At 43.5% G+C, this 24,293-nt stretch overlaps 1 protein-coding gene across 1 annotated transcript in view; it reads left to right on the top strand.

Annotated features, from left to right (window-relative positions):
* The window catches only part of dnah10 (dynein axonemal heavy chain 10), a 30,855-nt gene extending 6,773 nt beyond the window's left edge, over window positions 1–24,082 (top strand). Inside the window, exons 15-77 of the mRNA XM_031856388.1 lie at window positions 29–193; window positions 276–483; window positions 614–770; window positions 878–1,357; window positions 1,458–1,616; window positions 1,708–1,824; window positions 1,926–2,028; window positions 2,142–2,320; window positions 2,414–2,625; window positions 2,779–2,935; window positions 3,023–3,256; window positions 3,330–3,452; window positions 3,544–3,777; window positions 3,921–4,144; window positions 4,235–4,504; window positions 4,610–4,793; window positions 4,905–5,039; window positions 5,647–5,799; window positions 5,977–6,165; window positions 6,503–6,649; window positions 7,063–7,254; window positions 7,407–7,525; window positions 7,609–7,767; window positions 7,866–8,001; window positions 8,101–8,223; window positions 8,308–8,439; window positions 8,568–8,784; window positions 9,020–9,139; window positions 9,272–9,417; window positions 9,490–9,642; window positions 9,740–10,000; window positions 10,091–10,263; window positions 10,357–10,450; window positions 10,633–10,800; window positions 10,952–11,140; window positions 11,665–11,836; window positions 11,925–12,128; window positions 12,208–12,288; window positions 12,443–12,640; window positions 12,772–12,933; window positions 13,038–13,212; window positions 13,486–13,667; window positions 13,787–13,923; window positions 14,008–14,222; window positions 14,345–14,566; window positions 14,775–14,922; window positions 15,792–16,071; window positions 16,180–16,409; window positions 16,513–16,786; window positions 16,904–17,008; window positions 17,107–17,261; window positions 17,345–17,499; window positions 17,693–17,882; window positions 18,030–18,230; window positions 18,612–18,821; window positions 18,943–19,038; window positions 19,133–19,304; window positions 19,560–19,691; window positions 19,931–20,142; window positions 20,255–20,422; window positions 20,545–20,725; window positions 23,499–23,644; window positions 23,743–24,082. Of these exons, the coding sequence (XP_031712248.1) occupies window positions 29–193; window positions 276–483; window positions 614–770; window positions 878–1,357; window positions 1,458–1,616; window positions 1,708–1,824; window positions 1,926–2,028; window positions 2,142–2,320; window positions 2,414–2,625; window positions 2,779–2,935; window positions 3,023–3,256; window positions 3,330–3,452; window positions 3,544–3,777; window positions 3,921–4,144; window positions 4,235–4,504; window positions 4,610–4,793; window positions 4,905–5,039; window positions 5,647–5,799; window positions 5,977–6,165; window positions 6,503–6,649; window positions 7,063–7,254; window positions 7,407–7,525; window positions 7,609–7,767; window positions 7,866–8,001; window positions 8,101–8,223; window positions 8,308–8,439; window positions 8,568–8,784; window positions 9,020–9,139; window positions 9,272–9,417; window positions 9,490–9,642; window positions 9,740–10,000; window positions 10,091–10,263; window positions 10,357–10,450; window positions 10,633–10,800; window positions 10,952–11,140; window positions 11,665–11,836; window positions 11,925–12,128; window positions 12,208–12,288; window positions 12,443–12,640; window positions 12,772–12,933; window positions 13,038–13,212; window positions 13,486–13,667; window positions 13,787–13,923; window positions 14,008–14,222; window positions 14,345–14,566; window positions 14,775–14,922; window positions 15,792–16,071; window positions 16,180–16,409; window positions 16,513–16,786; window positions 16,904–17,008; window positions 17,107–17,261; window positions 17,345–17,499; window positions 17,693–17,882; window positions 18,030–18,230; window positions 18,612–18,821; window positions 18,943–19,038; window positions 19,133–19,304; window positions 19,560–19,691; window positions 19,931–20,142; window positions 20,255–20,422; window positions 20,545–20,725; window positions 23,499–23,644; window positions 23,743–23,889 (11,162 nt within the window). The 3' untranslated portion in view covers window positions 23,890–24,082. The remainder of the gene's footprint in view (window positions 1–28; window positions 194–275; window positions 484–613; window positions 771–877; window positions 1,358–1,457; window positions 1,617–1,707; window positions 1,825–1,925; window positions 2,029–2,141; window positions 2,321–2,413; window positions 2,626–2,778; window positions 2,936–3,022; window positions 3,257–3,329; window positions 3,453–3,543; window positions 3,778–3,920; window positions 4,145–4,234; window positions 4,505–4,609; window positions 4,794–4,904; window positions 5,040–5,646; window positions 5,800–5,976; window positions 6,166–6,502; window positions 6,650–7,062; window positions 7,255–7,406; window positions 7,526–7,608; window positions 7,768–7,865; window positions 8,002–8,100; window positions 8,224–8,307; window positions 8,440–8,567; window positions 8,785–9,019; window positions 9,140–9,271; window positions 9,418–9,489; window positions 9,643–9,739; window positions 10,001–10,090; window positions 10,264–10,356; window positions 10,451–10,632; window positions 10,801–10,951; window positions 11,141–11,664; window positions 11,837–11,924; window positions 12,129–12,207; window positions 12,289–12,442; window positions 12,641–12,771; window positions 12,934–13,037; window positions 13,213–13,485; window positions 13,668–13,786; window positions 13,924–14,007; window positions 14,223–14,344; window positions 14,567–14,774; window positions 14,923–15,791; window positions 16,072–16,179; window positions 16,410–16,512; window positions 16,787–16,903; window positions 17,009–17,106; window positions 17,262–17,344; window positions 17,500–17,692; window positions 17,883–18,029; window positions 18,231–18,611; window positions 18,822–18,942; window positions 19,039–19,132; window positions 19,305–19,559; window positions 19,692–19,930; window positions 20,143–20,254; window positions 20,423–20,544; window positions 20,726–23,498; window positions 23,645–23,742) is intronic.
* The last annotated feature ends 211 nt before the right edge of the window (window positions 24,083–24,293 follow it).

The following is a 24,293-nucleotide window of genomic DNA, read 5'->3' as shown; positions in this document are numbered from 1 at the left end:
AAATTAAATAATAAACTTTTGGTTTTAGGCATCCTCGACTTCATCGATCGAGGACTTCAGGCTGTCTCTAAGTTTGAGTTAGTTGTTAAAACGGTTCATGAGAATGAGAGGGCCATTGAGTCAAAGTTGCAATCCATGGTGATGGCCAACTTACTGAAATATCAAGTCCCCGACAAATCAAACGACTTACCAAGTAGGATGTTATTTATTGGATATATTCATTTTAATATAGGACTGAACTTATTTTCATCGACTTTATTGCATTCTTTTTCCAGAGGTCAAGGAGTTCTGTGAACATATGGAAAGAGAGCGAACCAAGACTGTGAATTTGCTGAGTAAGAAGTATGCAGAAATTGGACCCCTCATCACTGAGACAGAGAAGTTGATCACGGGAACCGGCAGTGGCAAAGCCAAATGTATGGCAGATTATTATATATACTGGGAACGCAAGGTGCTAGACTCCCTTATAAAGATGGTGGTTCGGTAATTACATTATTTTAAAGTTTTTGAAGTTATCAACTTTATGAGCAGTAATAATCACTACTCCTTTAAAATGCAGCACAGTACCTGTTTCAACCACTGTAACATCCCTCTTGTTGACTTTCACATTTAGGAACGCCCAGGCCTTCAACACGGTGCTGAGGGGAAGTATCGCTCTTTTCCAAATTGATGTCATCCTTTCTGCCCCGAAGATTGTGTTGCAGCCCCAAAGCAATGAGATCTACTTGCTGATCATGCGGTGTATCAGAGACTGTGTAGAGAGCACCAAGGTAGTATAATCAGGATTTTCCTATGTACCACTGTATTTAAAAACAATATTATTTGTATTGTAACACTGAAGATGTGACTTGATTCTGCCCATACTGTTGTGTTTCAGCAATTTGTGCGTTGGATGCATGGGACCTGCATTATGTGCCCTCCCCAACATGTGGGTGGTGAAGATGAGGTGGTGACATTTAGTTTCCACAGTGACGTGCAGCAGCATCGTCAGATAAATGAGAGCGCCATAACAGTGTCCCAGAACATACAGCAGCTGCTCTTTTCTGTGGATCAGTATCTCGTCCACTGGAAACGCTATGGGCCCCTTTGGGAAAAGAACAAAACCATCATCAATGAAAGGTTTGCTGCAAGAAAACCATCCTGTGTCATGTATGATGATAAGCTGCAGTTCCTTTCTCGTATCAATCAAGAGGTGATGCTGGAGCCTCTGTTTAAGACTGAGCACATCATCCATCTAAACTTGGAGCCTCTGGCTCACACGGTGCAGGAAGCTGCTGAGTCCTGGATCAGTTCACTAGGTAGCCTGCTCAACAAGCCTGCCAAAGTGGATCTCTTCAACTTGAGAGATGAACTCATGGTATGTGTTACATGGCATGGTACTCATGCTACACTGTGTCATAGTCAATTTTCTTCGATTTTTACGTGTGATTTATACTTACGGCTATTTTATACAACAGCAACTCTCTGGAAAGCTGAAAGAAAACCCGGACACTTTTGATGACCTGAAGTCTATCGTTGGCACCATATCAGACATCAGGGACATGTCATTAGATGTGGAGATGAGATTCATTGATATTCAGGAAAGATACAGAACAATGGCCATGTACAAAGTGGAGGTTTGTTTAATGTTAAATGATTGCACATTTAAAGTATAAATTGATACTTTTTCTCTTGCTGAATGTCTTGTGTTCTGTTTTGCTTGTGTAGCTCGGAGAGGATGAACGCGAGCTGGTGGCCAACATTGACAAGATGTGGAATGACCTGTTTGCAGAATCCAGACAAGTGGATCGAAGTCTGACAGGTGTCAAGAAATCCTATACTCAGGTAAGATATCAAACTCACGCAATCTGATTGAACATAAAATGAAAAGTACAGTTTTTGGAAATGTACATTTACATTCCTATTGTCACCCCTTACACTCAAAGACTACAAAGGAGAAGATTGAGGAGTTCAAGCAGGAATTGTCTGTCTTTGCTGAAAGTTTCAACATGCATGGTCCTGGAGCTGTGGGAGATGATTTAGAGAAAGGTACTTGTGCACTTAAACCCTGCCTTCAGTTGTTATATCCAGAGCAATAATATATGGTGGTACATTTTGAAATGGAGTGGAGGAACCAGTCTCTCTCATGTTTTTCTTTGCAGGACTGACTATTATGGAAACATATGAGGCAGACCTTGCCAAGATAGTGGCAGGACGGCATGAGCTAGCTAATGTTGAGAAGCTGTTGGACCTACCAGTCACTGTGTACCCAGTGGTTGTTAGCATACAGAATGAGATGAAGGGCTTGAGACAGATCTATGATGTCTATAAAGCTCAGAAGGTTGGATGTGGTTGCATATTGGGACACTTTGTACATCATTTTGGTCAACATGGTTTTTCAAGTATTTCAAATGTTTGTCCTTCCATCTTATAGGATGCAAAGACAGAGTGGTCTCAGACATTGTGGGTGAATTTAAACATCCAGCTGCTAGAGGAGGGGGTCGAAGGTTTCAGCAAACGCTTGAGGCAGCTGCCCAAAGATGTGCGGGCGTTACCTGCGGCCTTCTTCCTAGAAGGACGCATGAAGGAGTTCAGAGAGTCTCTGCCTCTTCTGCTGGACCTGAAGAATGAGGCCCTCAGAGACAGGTCAGTCTACAGATTGACACCAGAACCAGAATTGAAATAAATCTGACACCCAAAACAAAATGAGAGTAGGATAGGAAATATTGAAATTGTATGTTGTCCAGGATATAAATATGATGGTTATGACAACATGTGATTTTATATTTCGGGCCACAGACACTGGAAGGAACTGATGGAAAGGACCGGCTCTAGCTTTGAGATGAACCCTGACAGCTTAACTCTGGAGAACATGTTTGCAATGGAGTTGCACAAATATGCAAACGTCATAGGTGGCATTGTCACCTCTGCTGTAAAAGAGCTCATTATTGAAAAGGCAAGCGGGATTTATCTCAGTTTGGAGTCAGAGATCAGTTGCATCTGATTATCAGTGAAATCACAAGTAGTTTGTATGTGTTTCCAGGGAGTGAAGAAGGTGGTTGATACGTGGGAAAACATGAAGTTCAGCGTGCTGCCCTATTTCAAAGGCACCCAGAAACGTGGTTCTATACTGGGCGCAGTGGACGAGATCCTGCTGAGTGTGGACAACGATGCCATGAACCTACAGCGCATGGTGGGAAGTCGTTTTGTTGGACCTTTCCTTGGCACCATAAAGCAATGGGAAAAGGACCTGTCCCTTATCAGTGAGACTATAGAGGTCAGTGAGACCATCTCCCATCACACGAAAGCCAATCCATAACATTTCTGCTGAATAAATATTTCTTGCACAGGTATTGTTGCTAGTACAACGAAAACGGATGTTCCTGGAGAACATATTCATCGGCGGAGACATTAACTCGCAGTTACCAGAGGAAGCCAAGATATTTGACAACATTGACAAAAAGTTTAAAGAAGTGAGTTTGGCAAAAATATTAGCCTGATTAAAGCAAAGCACTCTGTCACTGGACAACTCACAATAATATCTTGTTCTTAATGTTTTTTAAGATAATGAGTGACACAGTGAGGGGTCCAAACATTAAGCGGTGTTGCCTGATTCCCAACCGGCTAAGAGACCTGCAGGCCCTGAGTGATGGTCTGGAGAGGTGCCAGAAGAGTCTCAATGACTACCTGGACTCCAAGAGGAATGCGTTTCCCCGCTTCTTCTTCATCTCTGATGATGAACTGCTCAGCATTCTGGGGAGTAATGACCCTACCTGTGTTCAGGAGCACATGATCAAGGTATCGCACCGCCACAGACAAAGTCTGAGGGACAGAAAAGACATAATATATAACATAATATTTTTCAAAGTAGAAATGAGGAGGATCAACGCTTGCTATGTGTGTGAAACATTTTCCGAGATTTTTTTTCTTTGTTCCACAAGATGTATGACAACATAGCATCTCTGAGGTTTGATGTGGAAAGCAATGGGGAGACAGTAGCTGGAGCCATGGTGTCTGCTGAGGGTGAGGTGATGGAGCTGAAGAAGCCCATCCCGGTGGAGGGCAGGGTGGAGGAGTGGATGACGGTAATACTACAGGAGATGAGGAAGACTAATAAACGTAACACCAAGGATGCGATCTTCTACTACTGTAAAGACATGAGCAGGTGTGTGTAAATATTGTAATATGTGTGTGAGCAATGTTGCCAGTGTGTGTAAATGAGCTGCAGTAAATTTGTCATTCCCTTTTCTCATAGGGTGGATTGGATGTTGCTGTACCAGGGCATGGTGGTGCTGGCAGCAAGCCAAGTGTGGTGGACCTGGGAGGTGGAAGATGTCTTTAAAAATGTGAAGAAAGGAGAGAAGCACGCACTGAAGAACTATGCTGAGAAAATGCACCAGCAGATTGATGAGCTGGTGACACGCATTACACAACCCATGAAGGAAAATGACAGACGAAAGATAAACACTGTGCTCATCATCGATGTCCATGCAAGAGACATTGTAGACAACTTTCTAAACAACAGGTAAACTGAACCTCAGCCAGTTTTAACATTTTTCAAAGATATGACAGTGTAACTCTTGTGTTTGAACTTAAATACTTAAATAATAAAATGTAATTCTCTTTCCAGTATAATGGACGCTCAAGAGTTTGGGTGGGAAAGCCAACTCAGGTTCTACTGGGTCAAGGAACATGACAACCTATTTGTGCGTCAGTGCAGTGCTACGTTCCCTTACGGCTATGAGTACATGGGGTTGAACGGTCGATTGGTTATAACCCCACTGACAAACCGTATCTACCTCACCCTCACACAGGTTTGAGAAGCTTTGCACATTTTTTTATCAACCACACCCGAGCAGAAACGTATGAATTCTTCTGTCAGTTTGTTTTGACAACATGATGCCTGTTGGTGTGATGTGATACAGGCTCTCTCCATGTACCTGGGTGGAGCTTCTGCTGGACCAGCTGGTACAGGAAAGACAGAGTCCACCAAAGATCTGGCCAAGGCTTTAGGCCTGCTCTGTGTGGTTACTAACTGCAGTGAGGGCATGGACTACATGGTAAGACGCGTACACTTCAAGAGCCAACAGCTACTGAAACATATCTTTGCTCCATAAACCTGTTCTGTAACCTTTAAGTTCCATGGAGCCTATTTAAAAAGGCCCTTATTGAGAACAGTCACAGCTGATGTAATAAAGGCTTTTACATTATAATTCACCTCTAAGACATTACTGTGTGTTGTTTTTGTATTATTCAAATGATGAATAAATATCCTAATATATAAAAACAGAAGATTTTAGAAGTACAGTGGTTGGGATTCCAACATAAAACATAGTCCCAAAACTTGCCACCACACTCCTTGAATAAAAGAGGGTGTCATCAGGCATGTCTGCTGTTTATGGTATGTTCTCATGCACTTCTATGCACATCCTGGTGAAAAAATACAGTGTATAGGATACACAACTGTATACACATTGTTTCTTGCTGCCAATGTGCTCACTTCCATGAGTCTAAAAAGTGATGGCCAAAAGTTCTCGTAATCATTTGTATGGTGTGTTGCGTGCAAACTTCACTCTGTTGCACTCTCTGCCTGACAAAGTAGCCAGTCTCTGTTCTTCATTTGTCACTAGCTTTTCTTGCTCTAATTTCTTTCCTCTCTGTGCGCAGGCTGTGGGTAAGATCCTCTCCGGCCTTGCCCAGTGTGGAGCGTGGGGCTGCTTTGATGACTTCAATCGAATTGATGCCTCAGTGTTGTCAGTTATCGCCTCCCAAATCCAGACAATCCGCAATGCTCTCATTCTGCACCTTAAAAGGTTCCATGTAAGTCTGTTGTAGTTATGCAGAACCAGTAATGAATACATCGAAAATAATTCCAGTTTTTATATTAATTCATTGATAAGTTTATTTCTCTCATGATAATTTTGGTTGATTGCTTGCTTCTTCAGTTAATGACCATTATCCCCCCCTAAACCTGCTTCTTTTCACTCTGAACATCAGTTTGAAAGGCAAGAGATCAGCCTGGACAGCCGCATGGGGATTTTCATCACCATGAACCCGGGGTATGCAGGTCGCACAGAGCTGCCAGAATCAGTCAAAGCCCTCTTCAGGCCTGTGGTGGTCATTGTGCCTGACCTGCAGCAGATTTGTGAGATCATGCTCTTGTCTGAGGGCTTCCTAATGGCCACGGTGAGGGACACACTCACACAAAGCACAGATTACATTGCTGCTATTTAGCTGATGCTCTCATCCTGAGCAATGTATGATGAACACCATTTATATATAATGTAATATATACAATATATTAGATTATATTACCATAATATACAAGATGTATTAGTTATTTCAGGTAATTAAAAATGCAAGGATCATTTATAGTGAATTACTTGAACATTTTCTGAGATTTTTTTCAGCATAGAAACTAATTTTTTGTGTAAACATTGAAAAATCCCAAACTGCAGTTTTTGCAGCTACACATTTCAATTTCTTATTAAGGATTTCATCTTTACATTTGTATTCAATGCAGGTGCTGGCAAAGAAGATGACAGTACTGTATAAGCTGGCACGTGAGCAGCTGTCAAAGCAGTCTCATTATGACTTTGGCCTGCGGGCTCTGAAGTCGGTCCTGGTGATGGCAGGAGAGCTGAAGAGAGGTTCACCAGACCTCAGTGAGGTAGAGATAAAGCAACATTTTTCCTGTTTCATTTTCATATAGTAAATAGAAAACTTCTCATGTTTGCTTACATTCAATATTGAATGAGGGACTTGTTTATTTGTGATCCCTCAAGTGTAGACTGAAGCTTGATTATTGTTGGGAACTTGTTTAAGATGAGGTCTTTTTAGTGTCTACCTAGTATCTTGTATCAAGAAATGTTGCAGATGCCACAGAAAATATGAGAAAGCAATATTTTCGGTATTATAGTAATTACTACTTACAGGTTTTTCTGCTTTTTGTCAGTCTATTTGAAGTAGGGGCAGCAGTCTGGCTTAAAAGCTGACTCTATTAAAATCACCATCAATTCAACCCATATTGAAAAATACAACACTTTCAAAAGAACTTGTTATTTCCGTCTTTTCTCTCCACAGGATGAGGTGTTGATGCGTGCTCTGAGGGACATGAATCTGCCAAGATTTGTATTTGAGGACGTGCCCTTGTTCCTCGGGCTGATCTCAGATCTGTTCCCTGGGCTAGACTGCCCTCGTGTTTGCTATCCCAACTTCAATGATGCTGTGGAAGAGATCCTGGAAGAGAACAAATATGTCATGCTGCCTAACCAGGTGTCTGATCTGGGTCTTAGATTTGATTTTTTTGACATACAGGCTTTCCTACACAGCTCAAGGATTGTTGAGTTACTGTAGCAAAGATGTCGTTGCACCATGAGTGTTTGGATGTTGACATATCCCTTTCTCTATGCTGTCTGTGGTTTCAGGTGGATAAAGTAGTGCAGATGTATGAGACGATGATGACTAGACACACTGTTATGGTTGTGGGCCCAACAGGTGGAGGGAAATCAGTTGTGATCAGCACATTATGTCAAGCTCAGACCAAGTCCGTTTATATCACTTAAGTTTACAGCACCTTCCTGATCTTTTGTGTGAACAATAGTAATCTTCATTTTATCTCATCATCAGATTGGGATTTCAAACCAAGATGTTTCCCCTAAACCCTAAAGCCATGAGTGTCATTGAGCTTTACGGTGTTCTTGACCCCGACACTCGAGACTGGACTGATGGGATCTTATCCAACATCTTCCGTGACATCAACAAGCCTACTGACAAAAAGGGGCGGAGGTAAACAAATAAAAATAAAAATCATTCCATTGATTAAGATGTGCAATATGCCAGTGATGTCATTCATTCATCCATACTACATGAACTTTGGCTCTCAGGTACATCCTGTTCGATGGGGATGTAGATGCTCTGTGGGTCGAGAATATGAACTCAGTGATGGATGACAACAAGCTCCTCACTCTAGCCAATGGAGAACGGATCCATTTACAGAGTCAGTGTGCCCTGCTGTTTGAGGTTTGTCTGAATTTCAAGATGGCTGTCGGCAGAACACCTTTCCCTTCACCTGCAAAGCAACTTTCAGAGCAATAATGTAAGGAAACTTCGCCATCACAGGTTGGAGATCTGCAGTATGCTTCCCCTGCTACTGTTTCCCGCTGTGGGATGGTTTTTGTTGACCCCAAAAACCTGAGATATACCCCATATTGGCAGAGATGGGTGAACAACAGACCTGACGGGGTATGAAAAAAAACATAAACACTATATCATAACTGTACTTGTTACTAATTTGATAATATCACAACACTGTTTTTGTTTTTCTAGGAACAAAAAGTGCTCAACAAACTGTTTGAGAAATATGTGCCCAGCTCTATTGACATGATTGTAGATGGTGTTGTTGATGGCAAACAGGGCCAGAAACTGAAAACGGTTGTCCCTCAGACAGATCTAAACATGGTAGGTTACTCCCATCTATCGCAAATGTACTCCAGTACCACTTTTGTTGTATTCATGCATGAAGATTAGTATAGTCCCAATTAAGACTATACTTGGATGAACTAGGCATGTGTTGGTTTTGCATTCAGGTGACTCAGCTGTGCTTGACACTGGATGCGCTGCTTGAGAGTGAGAGCAGCAGTGCTGAGGTCCTACAGTGTTACTTCCTGGAAGCACTGTACTGCTCGCTGGGGGCCACATTGCTGGAGAGCGGTAGGATGAAGTTTGACGAGTTCATCAAAAGCCTTTCCGGCTTAACCACAGTGCATGACGAGAACGCCGTGGCTGGACCTGGTGAGATCCCAGGTAAAATGAAAGGATTTGTACTTTTTATGAAATCAGCATGCATTGTCTAGATTATGCAGTTTTTTCTATTTACCCACCGTTTGTGGGTGACATTTAATATCATTTACGAGAGGACAGGGTTGGGATATATGAATGTACATAATATGAGATTGTTCATCATTGCAGACACTTTTAAAGATGAATAAACAAGAACACTATGGTTTTATGTTGAAATAATGTGTCTGCATCCAAACAGGATACCTCCCGACTCTGTATGATTTTCATTTTGATGGAACACAAGAGAAGTGGGTTCCCTGGAGTTCTCTGGTCACCAAATATATCCACAACCCTGAGATGAAGTTTGCTGATATTTTAGGTAAAGGTCAATTCTGTGAGCTGTGAAGCAGTGACGAATCAGGTGTCCCACATAGATATTGAATTGAACTTTTTGGCCCTCCTGAGTTCCTTGTTCCACTTTGATTTTCTTTATCCTCCATCTTTGCTTTAGTGCCAACTATCGACACTACGAGAGCCAGCTGGATCCTGGAACAGATGGTGAAGATAAAGAGGCCAGTGCTTCTGGTCGGAGAGTCTGGCACGTCCAAGACTGCTACCATTCATAACTTCCTGAAGAACCTCAATGCCGATACATGGGTAAGTTTACCACACACATTTGTTATGTCACTGGAGATGAGATTCTTTTCATTTGTTCCCTTCTGTTTCTAGAATACTCTGATCATCAACTTCTCATCCAGAACAACTTCAATGGACCTGCAGAGGAACTTGGAGGCCAATGTGGAGAAAAGGACCAAAGAGACTTATGGGCCTACTATGGGGAAAAGACTGCTGGTCTTTATTGATGACATGAATATGCCAAAGGTAGCTACTCCAAACTCTCAACGTCTTCTCGTATCTCCTTCACTGTGACAGAGCTTGTATGTTTAATATTATTGCAATATACTATATGCTCGTCCAGGTGGATCATTACGGCACACAGCAGCCCATCGCACTTCTGAAGCTGCTATTGGACCGAGGAGGCATATATGACAGAAGGAAGGATCTTAACTACAAAATCCTCAAGGACCTCGGGTTTATTGCTGCCATGGGAAAGGCAGGAGGTGGGAGGAATGAGGTAGATCCCCGCTTCATCTCCATCTTCAGTGTCTTCAGCGTCCCCTTCCCTGCAGCGGACTCCCTCCACCTTATCTATGCTTCCATTATCAAAGGCCACACCACAGTGAGTATCTCTTTCCCACATGAATCAATACATATCAGAAACTCAATCATCCATATAACTCAGATTTAATAAACTAATCAAATATTTTAGGCATTTGAAGACGCCATACAGAAGGTTTGTAATAAACTCACCTGCTGCACACTGGAACTGTACAGCAAGATCCTCAAAGATTTGCCACCCACCCCCTCCAAGTTCCACTACATCTTTAACCTGAGGGACCTGTCAAGAGTCTACAATGGACTGACCCTCACCAAACCTGACAGGTCTGATCTGGCACATTCACCCCATTAACACATTAACGAAGACTTTGTTTATGTTTTTAAATGTATTTGCTTTGCCTGATTATGCTATTGTAGGTTTTTGACTGTCACCCAATTTTTGCGAGTCTGGAGAAATGAGTGCCTGAGAATCTTCCATGACCGACTTATTGATGAAACTGACAAAGCCTTGGTAATAATTATTAACAATAGTGGTAGATGTTTACTGTATGTTCTCCTATGTATTGACTGCAGGGGCAAATACAATATGTTTGTTGTTTTTCCAACTGTAATTACAAATGTATGATCATCTGCTATATACTGAATAGTTTTGTATTTCACCGTAAAAAAGTACCCAATGTGTTTGGCCACCAGCTCCAAGGCCACTTAAAGAACCTGATTGAGGAGCATTTCAAGTCAGACATGGAGGCAGTCATGAGGGACCCAATTCTTTTTGGAGACTACAGGACAGCCCTCAGTGAGATGGAACCACGGGTCTATGAGGACATACAGGACTATGATGTGTCAAAAGCCCTGTTTCAGGTATTATCAAGTTATTAACTGTGTTATTAATCGCAATAGGTGGTCTCAGTCTAATTTTTATTTGGGAATGTTGTAGTATGATAATACGACGAATTGTTACAATTATTTACTCTCGCATACTGAGAGACCACTGTGTTTTTGCATTCTGCAGGAAATCCTAGAGGAATACAATGAGAACAAGTCGGGGATGAACCTAGTACTGTTTGATGATGTTCTGGAACATCTGACCCGTGTGCACCGCATCATCCGCATTGATCGTGGCCACGCACTGCTCGTCGGTGTGGGGGGCTCTGGCAAGCAGTCCCTCACCAGGCTCGCTGCCTTCGCTGCTGGCTGTGAGGTTGTAAAACACAAGAACCACGATGGGTGTGGTGGAGGGCAATTCATTCTCAATCATGAACAAATGTCAAAGTTTCTATTCTTTAGGCTTGCAGTTAAAAATTCAAGTCATATATACTACAATTATACTTAAGGCAGAGCTAATAGACTTTTTATTAAAATGTTCACCACTAGACACCACATGTGTCATGCCAAGCAATGCGGAAATGTATATACGACACAAGACATCTGGAACATTTCCATTTACTGCCATAAGAATGAGGAATCTTATCGAAGCATTACAAGATGATTTGGAATATAGTAATAGGTGACACTGTCTTCCAATGTGGAAACAGGAGTCTTCTAACTTAAAAGCTACTAAAGGAAGAAAATTAGGTTTAGAGAGTTTAAGCAGCATTGAACTATACCTTCCTGGTCATATTTTGAAAAGGGGTTCTTAACTCTGATTTCTGTGGTGTATAACATCACACATAGACAAATGTTTGCAAAAAACTCCCATTTAGTAATGCAATCTGCTTTTTCCAGATGTTCGAAATAACCGTTAGCAGAGGATACAGTGAGTCAAACTTCCGTGATGACCTGAAAGCCCTGTACTTGAAGCTTGGCATTGAAAATAAGAAGACAGTGTTCCTCTTTACTGATGCCCATGTTGCTGAGGAAGGCTTCTTGGAACTCATTAACAGCATGCTCACCTCAGGTTGGATGTCACACTAACCTCCTGGCACACACTACATTTATTTTTCTTAAAAGCCACAGCTGTAGTACTGATCATGCTCTCTCTCTAGGGATTGTTCCTGCATTGTTCCCTGATGATGAGAAGGAGTCAGTTCTCAACCAGCTTCGTGATGAGGCTCTTGCGATGGGAGCAGGTCCCTCGAAGGAGAGTGTGTGGCAGTACTTTGTCAACAAGAGCGCCAACAATCTACACATTGTATTAGGCATGTCTCCAGCAGGTGACACCCTCAGGACACGCTGCAGGAACTTCCCAGGTGAAACGCTGTGTTAGGCTTCACTTGATTTTGTTATCATTTCTGGTTTTCTTTCACTAACTGTGTACTTTTCTCTCAGGACTGATGAACAACACTGTGATAGACTGGTTCTTGCCATGGCCTCCACAGGCATTACTTGCAGTCGCTCAGGCTTTCCTAGGTGTGTAAATACACACATTTATATTTCTTTTAAATGCATATGTTATGACAGCCATTTAAGGGATTCTCTTTACTGTATTTAACTATAATGACACCTACAGTAATACACTATCCCTAAATCTAGATTTTCTTTTTTGTCTTTTTTTTTCCAACAGGTGAAAGTTCAATGATTCCTAAGGCACACTCTGCAGCAGTGATAGCTCATGTGTGCATGGTCCATAGCTCTGTGGGTGACTATAGCAAGCTATTCCAGCAGAAACTTAGACGATGCAACTATGTTACTCCAAAGAACTACTTGGACTTCATCAACACCTATTTTAACCTTTTGGAGGAAAGGGATCAAGATATTCTGGGTGAGAAGATGGAACACATTATGAAGTCTGTACCTCTGTGTGAAGGGTTCAACTGGTGCCACAGGGCTACTGTGCATTGATTATTTGAAAAACGTATTATTCATTTGAGAACTTGTTCTCTCTTGTTCCAGCTCAGTGCAAGCATCTAGAAGGAGGTTTGGACAAACTGAAGGAGGCTAGTGAGCAGCTGGCTGAGCTGAATGTCAAGCTAGCAGAGCAGAAGGTATTCCTTGCTGATAAGTCCACAGCCTGTGAGGCCCTGCTGAATGAGATTGGCACAAACACGACTGAAGGTCAGTGAATACCTGCATCTCTTAACTCGGGGTTATGATAAACACAGTGTACTGTAAGCTTTCAAAACGAAACACAACATTTACAATAACGTTTCCTTTCCTAGCTGAGGCGAAAAAGACTCTGGCAGAAGACAAAGCCAAAGAGATTGAAGAGCAGAACAAAGTAATCACTGTGGAGCAGAAAGAAGCTGAAAGTTCTCTGGCTGAGGGCCTGCCGGCTTTAGAGGCAGCCCGCAGAACCCTGCAAGACCTGGAGAAATCTGATGTCGCAGAGATCCGGTAAACTCTCCTCCTTACTCAGAGCATTGTTTTCATTCTGTTGTTGAAAAAGCTAACGATGATTCATCAGAACGAATGAGTAAACAGGGACTAAACCTCTGTAAATAAAATGTTCTGTATTTGGTGTTGCTTAATATTCTACAATGTTTAATCGGGCACTGATTAATCATCGTGAAAACTTAACACTTGCATACCTGACCAAAAAGCAAACTTTTGTCATTGTTAATCAAAACTCTCACTCTATCTGCATTTTTCGGCTGGTTCGTTGTGCAGATCTTTTGCCAAGCCACCCAAACAGGTGCAGGTGGTTTGTGAGTGCATCCTGGTGATACGTGGCTACAAGGAGATCAATTGGCAGTCAGCCAAGGGAATGATGTCAGAGGCTACCTTCCTGCGCTCGCTGATGGAAATGGACGTTGATTCCATAAATACTAACCAGGTCAGGACTGTCAAAGGTAAGCGGGCTTCATAATCTATGAATAATATGAATAATGACAATACCCATATACTGTATATGATAGTGGCATTTCCATTTGCCAAGTATGCTACAGTTGTTTTCTTTGCAAATGGTTAGGCTTCCTAAAGAACCTCCAGACAAGCTTTGAGGAGATGCAAGCCATAAATAAGGCCGGTTCAGGAATGCTCAAGTTTGTCGAAGCTGTCATGGGTTACTGTGAGGTTGCAAGGTTGACAAAACCCAAGAGAGAGAAGGTAATTTAAAGTTTGTACACGCTAACGTCATGCTCTATAAGTACAAACACAGATTGAACAGGATTATTTGCAATTTGTTTTTAGGTTGCACTCCTAGAGAAGAACTTCTTTCAGAGTAAGAAGGAGCTGGAATATATTCAGAGTGAGCTTAACGATCTCCAAATGGAGTTGCTCGCTCTTGGAGAGAAGTACCAAGCTGGTATTGAGGAGAAACGGCTGCTAGAGGACGAGGCTGAGCTCATGCAGAGGAGGCTGATAGTTGCTGAAAAAATCTCTGGCTTGAGCTCTGAGAGTGAACGGTGAGGCTGTAAAAGATATAACACACTTAACCTAACCCAACCAACCTTGCTTAGAGTTGCTTATTTGCTTATTTTTAATCGCCTTTTCTTCATTCACCTATTTCTTTTTACTACCCACTCAGATGGACACAAAATTTGGAGGGGTTGAAGCAGCGTCGAGTGCGTCTCCTGGGTGACTGCCTGATATCTGCTGCTTTCCTGAGCTATGTAGGGGCCTTCAGTTGGGACTTCAGGAATGAAATGGTATACCAAGTATGGGTTAAGGATGTGCAGGATAGAGGCATCCCCTTGAGCCAGCCTTTCAAATTGGAAAGTCTTCTGACTGATGAGGTAGAAATCAGCAGGTGAGAAGGAGTGTGTTCTCACTACAGATTATACAAGTTTCACCTTGACAAGACAATATACAATATGATTTTGTCCAATCAAATGATAGGAATTAGGTGTTGTGGTAGCAGGCTAGGTGCTTGTTGCACTTATGTGGATTTGTCTTTATTTTGGCTGCACACTGACTGTATAGGGCTAACAATGTGTCAAATAAACCCTATGTGATAGATGGGGCTCAGAGGGCTTGCCTCCAGATGAACACTCAGTGCAGAATGGAATCCTCACAAGCAGGGGGAGCCGTTTTCCCATATGTATTGACCCACAACAGCAAGCACTCAACTGGATTAAGAAGAAGGAAGAAAACAATAACCTCAAGGTACAAAATCTTTCATTCCTTTACAGGATTTGTTTCATTACTGCTCACAAGTCCCAGAATGACTGCTGACTTAGCTTCCCACTGGTGACAGCCCCACAATTAGCAGTTTGAAGCATAGGTGAGGATTTACTTTTTTGTTTCTGCCGGTCGGTGCTCAAAACAGTTGAATGCCCAATCCGGCCTAAAATAAACATTCGGCAACAACCATAGCATACATGACTTGGATTGGGATACATTTCAGAACCATAGCTAATTAACAGTGACAACTGACACACACACACAAAATATTTACAGCGATTGGTGATCATAAGTTCAATTAACGATGCACACCATGGAACGCAAAGTAGGATAATCAATCAATCAATCAGTGACACGAAATTATTTAGTAAAAAGGCTCACATGAACATCAATCATAGGCCGAGCCTACGAGACCGTTGCTGTGAGACACCGCTGCTATAGTAGCTTACACCCATAAAGAACGCAACATATTAGTATCGGCTAGAAGGGGCCTGCCTATTAACAAGCTAAACAAGTTGTAATAGGCTATCTAATGTTATATGTTACGAACAAAGCATACAAGTACACACAGTCAAATACAGTCAACCATCAACACAACAGCCCACACATTAAAAATTTGATTCGTTTTTTGCTCACTATTGATGGAACCTCTTTAGAAGGAAAGTGTTACCTGTTTTATAATGTGGGCTATGTCCTGCAGCGTATGCTGGGTGGAGTTTGCTATCGCTGGCGCACAGGGTGCTCAGTCTTCTACGTGCGTGCTCAGGCCCGGAGGCACCCACGGAGTCGGCAGCTATGCTTTGTAAAGAGTTACAACCTGCTGACATTGTCATCATCCTTTTCTTCCCCAGATCTCATCTTTCAATGATCCAGACTTCCTGAACCAGCTAGAATTGGCCATTAAATATGGCTTCCCATTCCTTTTACAAGATGTGGATGAGTACATTGATCCTGTGATTGACAATGTCCTGGAGAAGAACGTAAAAGGAACAGAGGGCAGACAGGTCCTCATGCTGGGTGACAAGGAGGTGGACTACGATCCCAACTTTAAACTGTACCTCAACTCTAAACATGCTAACCCCAAATACTCCCCGTCAGTGTTCGGAAAAGCCATGGTCATTAATTATACTGGTAAGATTGTTTGGTATGCCAACCATGGTATTGTCTGTAACATTTGAACAGCGTGTTATGAATGCTTTGTTTGTCTGTGTCCATTCATTGTATCTATATTACCCGTAGTGACTCTTATGGGTCTGGAGGACCAGCTGCTGAGCCTTATCATGGGCTTTGAGAAGAAGGCGCTGGAGGAGCAGCGGGAGCATTTGATTGAAGAGACAAGCAACAATAAGAAGCTGCTGAAGAAACACGGGGACTCCTTGCTCAGAGAGCTGTCCACAACTACAGGCAACATGCTGGATAACACAGAGCTGATTTACACATTGGAGGAGACAAAGGCAAAAGCCAGTGAGGTCCGTTTGGCTACAGCCGGCATCAGTGAACTCATGGAGTAAAAGCATTTTCACTGAAGTCATTGATCCTAGTTTTTAATTTATTTGATGTTCTGATCATCAGGTATTTGAGAAACTACAGTTGCTCGAGAAGACATCTTTGGCGATTGATCAACTCAGAGACAGCTACCGACCTGCTGCCAAGCGCGGTGCTATCCTGTTCTTCGTACTGACAGAAATGGCTCTGGTGAACAGCATGTACCAGCACTCTCTAGCCTCCTATCTGGAAGTGTTTGAGCTTTCACTGCGCAGATCTCTGTTTGACTCTGACCTGCTCAAAAGACTGAATAACATCATGAACACTCTGACATACAGTGTTTATAACTACGGCTGCACAGGTAAAATAATAACTTGAATAATGGAATGGATGGAAAAGGATCAATATCTTAAGATAAAAGGTAGTATTTATGGTTACTTTGTGGTTATTATAACCTCAACTGACTGTGTGTCCTTAGGTCTGTTTGAGAGACACAAGCTGCTGTTTTCCTTCAACATGACCATCAAGATTGAGCAGACGAAGGGGAGGTCACCTCAGGAGGAGTTGGAGTTCTTTATCAAGGGTGAGATATCCAGAGAAGTTTAACTCATCTAAAATGTTTAAGTAGATGTTTAAGTAGGTGTTCAAAGCTCTTCTTGTGTTTCCACTTCGCGTGTAAAGGTAATCTATCCCTGGAAAAGAGCACTCGTAAAAAGCCCTGTGACTGGCTTGCAGACCAGGGCTGGGAGGACATAGTGAAACTAGCAGAGCTCTTTCCTGAGCAGTTTGGCTCTCTGCCGGATGATGTGGAGAAAGATCCCACTGACTGGAAGTCTGTAAGTGACCACAGTGACAGGAATCACTATCGGCATTTTACATAATCGGTTGAGAGTTTAACCTTGATTCCTTTTCTCCTTAGTGGTATGACTTAGATGGACCAGAACAGGCTCAAGTCCCCATGAAATATGAGGAGACCCTGTCGGCCTTTCAGAAGCTGCTGTTGCTGCGCTGCTTCCGTGTTGATAGAATCTACAGAGCTGTGACTGACTACATCACTGTCACCATGGGCGAGAAGTGAGACTGTTTCTGTTGCAATATTGCAATTAAAGATGTATAGTATATACTGTATAATGTATATACACCACTGTGGTGCTGCTTAAGTTGACTAAACACAATTTGTTTGACAATGTTTATAGAAGATGTAAATATTTACACAGAGAGAAACAAAGCCCTGAGTTTCTATGTGTTTTCTTGTGTTTCTGCTCAGATATGTGCAGCCCCCTGTGATCAGCTTTGATGAAATTTATAATCAGAGCACACCGTCCTCCCCCATTGTCTTCATCATGAGTCCTGGCTCCGATCCAACCGCTGACCTCGTGAAACTAGCCGAGAGGGCAGGCTTTGGAGACAGCAAGTTCAGGTTCAAGTCCCTTGCTATGGGTCAAGGCCAAGAAAAGGTACTGAAGACTTCTCCTCCATATCACAGCTGCGAAGATTTAAGTGTGGTCACGTGGAATGAGTATGGGGAACAGGAAGTAGTCACACTAAGTATCAATAAAAAGTTAGGACGTTGAGAGTAACTGTCTTCTGAACCTGTGATAAAGGTGGCACTGCATTTGCTGGAGGTGGCGCGATCCCGTGGTCAGTGGTTGTTGCTGCAGAACTGCCACCTGACGGTACAGTGGCTGAAGGAACTGGAGAAGTCCTTAGAGAAGATCATTAACACCAACCCCAAATTCCGCTTGTGGATCACCACCAACCCCATTAAGGATTTCCCCATTGGCCTACTGCAAAAGTCTCTGAAGGTGAAACACTTTTTCTCTTTTCCTTCAGAAGTATCTTTTGTAGGGTTTCTAAGATCCAGTATTCGGTACAAGGATTTTCATAAATAGGTGTTGAATTAAAATGTTTTTCATCTCTATGTTGGGAATATGACATTGTTGCATTTCCAATACAGCGAGGTGATACTAGTTTTAAATTGTACACACCAGTGGGGGGTAGCCACATTCAATGAGCGTGGAAGAGACAGTTTTTTTTTGAAGAAAAGCAAGTCTTGAAAGCTTAATATGAGACCAAATGGCTTGTTGAGACTCGTGTTTTGATGGTTAACATTTTACAACTACAACAATAATAATAGGTACAGAATGTTTTAATTGTATTTACGTGTACTTTAATATTGTGTGCAGGTAGTGACAGAGCTTCCCAACGGTCTCAAGCTGAACATAAGAGCCACATACTCTAAAATCTCCCAGAAGACCTTGGATGAATGCCCTCACCCTGCCTTCAGAAGCCTGGTATATGTGCTGGCCTTCTTTCATGCTGTGGTGCAAGAAAGACGCAAGTACGACAAGATTGGCTGGAACGTCCTCTGTGACTTCAATGAGTCTGACTTCTTCGTAAGTGGCATGGGAGTCATTTTCACTGTGTTTCAGGGATTTGATTTGATTTTTAGTCTCCATTTAAGTTATATTTCAATTAACTTGTAAATGGTTTAAACTATGATACTGTGTTCAACAGGTGAGCATGGAGATCCTGAAGACCTACCTGACCAAAGCTCACAACCAAGGAGGAAGCCTTATTCCCTGGGGAAGTCTTAAATACCTTATTGGGGAGGTTAGGCTAAATTCATTGTGTTTTAATAAATTGTATATATATTATGTTGCTGGCTGATGCTGTACATTAAGCATGTCTGTATAATGTTTTGTAGGTGATGTATGGTGGGCGAGCCATAGATAGCTTTGACCGCAGGATCCTGACAGTCTACATGAATGAGTACCTTGGAGACTTCCTCTTCTACACCTTTCAGCAATTCCACTTCTTCAGCAACAAGGACGTCGATTACAAGCTCCCACCAACTGGACCCAAGGGAGTCTATGTTGGTCAGTCAATATTTTAATTGCTTTACATTCTCTTAATTACTAAAAACAAAAAATTGCAATAGCTGCAATTATGGACGTGCATGCATCCATCACATTTGAATGCATTCACACACACACACAACCTCATGAACAGCCTCCAAGGGCGAAACTGTGGCTGCCAAAGAGTGGGACATTTTGCTGACCGACCGACAGAGCGAGATATAGAGCTGCTGGTCGCTGCTAAAAAGTAAATTTGTACCTTGCTATCTGTTACAGATGAGATTGAGATGCAGCCACTGGTGAACACAGCAGAGGTATTGGGTCTTCATTCCAATGCAGAGATAGGATACTACACACAGGCAGCTAAAGACATGTGGACTCACCTAAGAGACCTGCATCCTCAGACAGGTATGATTTGGCATCTTTCTTCTATCTTGCCTCTTAATTGATTTCAATGGAAGAAATTGTAACGTTGCTTGCCCGCCTCCACATTGAGTTTGAGTGCAGAAGAGCATTCCTTGAAGTAATATTTACTTTTTTCCGAAGGAGAAGCTGTTCCATAATGTTGAAGGGTGTTTACTCTCTTTGCCACCATGCTGCCATGTGTTTCCTCTCTCATGGTCTTTTAACACTCTCATATGCCTCAGGTGAATCTGCTGGAAGCATCAGTAGGGATGAGGTCATCAGCCAGGTGGCCCAGGACATTCAGAACAAGCTGCCCAAGTTATTCGACCTAGACGTGATCTGTAAAAAGCTTGGGTCTGACATTTCCCCGACCTCAGTGGTGCTGCTTCAAGAACTGGAGCGCTTCAACAAGCTAGTGGTCCGCATGCAGCGCTCTCTGGCTGAGCTGCAGAGGGTGAGACGGAAGGGCAGAGGACAACAAGATATTGGGGCAACAAACAGATATGTGTCGCGTCTTTGCGCTTCACACAGGTTTGTATTTGTTCTGATTCTCTTGTGTCCCCTAGGCCTTGGCTGGTGAGGTGGGAATGAGCAGTGAGTTGGATGAGGTTGCTCGGGCACTTTTTAATGGTCACATCCCTGCCATTTGGAAGAAGTTGGCCCCTGAAACTCTTAAGTCTCTCAGCAACTGGATGAGCCATTTCAAGAGGCGTTATGAGCAGTATAGCTACTGGGTGAGGACGGACACACACTATCACAGATCACCTCTTTATATGTCGTCCCTTTGTGTTCTGGCATTAAAAAGTAGGGAAAGCATCTTTATGTCTGATGTATCTGTGTATCTTGTGTCTACCAGGTGGATGAGGGAGAGCCAAAGGTTATGTGGCTATCAGGACTCCATATCCCAGAGTCCTACCTGAATGCCGTGGTCCAGGCTGCATGCAGGGAAAATGGTTGGCCTCTAGAACTTTCCACACTGCACACACAGGTGACCCAGTACCGCAGTGAGGATGAAGTCAGTGACGGACCTGGACAGGGTAATGAAATAACACCTTCCATCTGCAGCATAATCAGTAATTTGCTGTAAAAAAAAAAAAAATGCAAGATGGCGCCGTGCCAGCGGCAGCCTGTTGCAGCAGCTCCCCTCTGTTTTAATTTTTGTCTTTTTTCACTCTTTCCCCTCTACTTTTTATTTTTTATTTTCCTTAACGTTTGGTTTTTACGGTCAGACAACAGACTGTAACATTTTTGTCAACTTTTTTCGTGGCTTTCTGTTACTTTTCTTCCTGTTTGTAACGGAGAGCCACACACAATGAGTGGGGCCATTGTTTACTCCCGCGATCAGCTGATTGCGCTGAGGAAACCGCGGCTGCTGCCCGGCGTCAGGCCTAAGATCCCGGCGGTGCTACGGAGAAGGGCTCGGGGCTGCATTTCGGGCGTTAAGCGGAGGGCGAAGAGGAGGAAATATAAACCTTCGGTACCGGCGATCATAACGGGGAACGTGAGGTCTTTGGCGAATAAGACGGACGAACTCGGCGCGCTGGTTAAGACCAAGAGGAACTTCCGTGAGTGCAGCGTCATGTGTTTCACGGAGACATGGCTGCATGCGGATTTTCCAGATCACAGTATCACGGAATATATTAAGTTCTGTGAACAAACCACGATTCTATCCCGGACTGTACGCTGCTTCCCCAACAATAAACCATGGATCACCAGTGACCTGAAAGCTCTTCTTAACAAGAAGAAAACAGCTTTCAGGTCTGGGGACAGGGACGAGCTCAGGCGAGTCCAGCGCGACCTGAAGTTGATGATCAGAGAGCGCAAGGACACCTACAGGAGGAAGCTGGAGGCCAAACTCCAGCAGAACAACGTGAAGGAGGTGTGGACGGGGATGAAGCAGATTACTGGCTTCAAGGTTGGAGGTAGACAACCAGGGGGCTCCCTGGAGAGCGCCAACGAGCTAAACTGTTTCTTCACACCACACACCACACCTCCCAAAAACCACCACCTCCCCCTCTGTCCCACCTGGTGAGCTGCATGGACTCAGAGCCCTCCACTTCAAAGGGCTCTGCCACCACCGAGACTATGACCCCCCTCCCCCCCCTCTCTGTGACGACTGGCCAGGTTAGGAGACAGCTGGAGAGACTCCACCAAGGCAAGGCTGCTGGACCTGATGGCATTAGCCCCAGGGTCCTGAAGACCTGCGCCAGCCAGCTGTCTGTCGTCCTGCAACACCTATACAACCTGAGCCTGAAGCAGGAGGAAGTCCCGGTGGTGTGGAAGACGTCGTGCCTGGTTCCTGTACCAAAAGAGACGACACCATCTAGCCTCAACGACTACCGACCAGTTGCCCTCACATCACATGTGATGAAGGTGCTGGAGAGGCTGGTCTTGGCCCACCTCCGACCGCAGGTGAGATCTTCACTGGACCCTCTGCAATTTGCATACCAGCCTCATGTGGGGTTGGACGACGCCATCATCTACCTGCTGCAACGAGCTCAGTCGCACCTGGATGGAACCGGTGGCTCTGTGAGAATCACTTTCTTTGATTTCTCCAGTGCCTTCAACACCATCCAACCAGTGCTGCTGAGTGAGAAGCTGCGGGTGGTGGGGGTTAGCGCATCCACCGTCTCCTGGATCACTGACTACCTCACGGGCAGACCACAGTTTGTCCGACTGGGCCGTGTGCTGTCTGGTGTGGTGGTCAGTGATATTGGAGCCCCACAGGGAACTGTTCTGTCTCCCTTCCTGTTCACCTTGTACACCACTGACTTCCAGTACAACTCAGGGCCATGCCATCTGCAGAAGTTCTCTGCAGTGGTCGGGTGTATAAGGGACGGACGGGAGGAGTACAGGGCAGTAGTGGATGACTTTGTGGAGTGGGCCGGTGGAAATCACCTGCATCTGAATGTGGCCAAGACCAGAGAGATGGTGGTCGACTTCAGGAGGAAGACGACGGCTCCACAACCGCTGAGAGTTCAGGGAGAGGATGTGGACATGGTAGAGGAGTACAAGTACCTGGGTGTCTCCATTGACAGCAGACTGAACTGGAAGACCAACATCAACGCTGTGTACAAGAAGGGGATGAGTCGACTTGAGGAAACTTCGATCCTTCAACGTGTGCAGTAAGATGTTGGAGATGTTCTACCAGTCTGTTGTGGCCAGTGCACTTTACTTCTCTGTAGTCTGCTGGGGGAGCAGCATTGGAGCCGGAGACACCAACAGACTTAACAAACTTGTTAAGAAGGCCGGCTCCATCATTGGCTGCAAACAAGACAATCTGGAAGAGGTGGTGGAGAGGACACTGAAGAAATGATTGTCCATATTGGATAACCCGGACCACCCTCTCCACCACCTACTGCAGGGACAGCGGAGCACTTTCTCCGCTGTCACAAGGAAAGATACAGGAGAGCATTCCTGCCCACTGCAATAACACTTTACAATAAATCACCTCTGGCCAGATCATCCTCCACATAATTACACACTGCTACACTGTTGTTTGCTGGGGCTGATTTTTGCACTACTGTTTTTCACCTAGTTAGTTCATTAACACTATTCTATTTCATTGTATATACTGTGCATTTTTGTTGTTTTATCTTATATATTCTGATATTTAATTTGTCCTACTCCGTTATTCTATTGTATATATTGTGCATTTTTTAATACTGAATATTTTTGGTTACTCTGTTACTTTGCTTCTTGGTGTGTTTTGCTGCTGTGACATACAAATTTCCCCCTGGGGATGAATAAAGTACATATCTATCTATCTATCTAATTAGTTTTGAAGACTAATAGTATTTTCCCCTGCAGGCTGCTTTGTGTCCGGCCTGTATCTGGAGGGGGCGGACTGGGACACGGAGAAGGGCTGCCTGGTGAGGAGTACACCAAAGGTTCTGGTAGTTGAACTACCTATTCTCAGAGTCATCCCCATAGAGGCACACCGCCTGATTCTAAAGGTGATGACCACATGCACTACAGGTCTCCAAACATATAATGACTTACTTCACTATTTCAATGTTTATTTCCTAACTGTCATGTGTGTTTTGTACCACAGAATACGATACGGACACCAGTCTACACCACATCTCTGCATAGGAATGCAATGGGTGTGGGGTTGGTGTTTGAGGCAGACCTGAGCACCACTATCCACATCTCCCACTGGGTGCTCCAGGGAGTCTGTTTGTCCCTCAACGCTGACTAAAGACAGCCCTCAGCCTAACCGAGCTGGTTAGCTTTCACACAATCTGTTCCAGCATGTTGATTGATAACATTGATTTATGCTTTTTTAGAAAGATAAACAAAACTTTTAGTACCTCTGATTAATGGGTACATTACAGGAAGCCAAATAAGTTGTGATGAAAGATTGCACATATGTTTTAAAAATAAAGGAAACTAGTTTCTTGGCTCATTATCTACTCCATAACTTGCATTATTTTCTCACTAGTCTTCATGTTGACTCCTATTTATGAGGAAAGTAACCACACTGAACCAGAACCAACAAGGGACCACCAGCTCCTTTCACAGAAAAGCAGAAGTCACTGTAACGATATTAACAACTTGTTAAAGACTTGCAGTGATCCTCAAACAGGTAAATCACTTTTCCAA

Source organism: Anarrhichthys ocellatus, unplaced genomic scaffold (genome assembly GCF_004355925.1).
Source record: "Anarrhichthys ocellatus isolate YVR2014 unplaced genomic scaffold, GSC_Weel_1.0 scaffold17, whole genome shotgun sequence".
Taxonomy (NCBI): domain Eukaryota; kingdom Metazoa; phylum Chordata; class Actinopteri; order Perciformes; family Anarhichadidae; genus Anarrhichthys; species Anarrhichthys ocellatus.
This window is presented reverse-complemented; position numbering and strand designations above follow the sequence as displayed.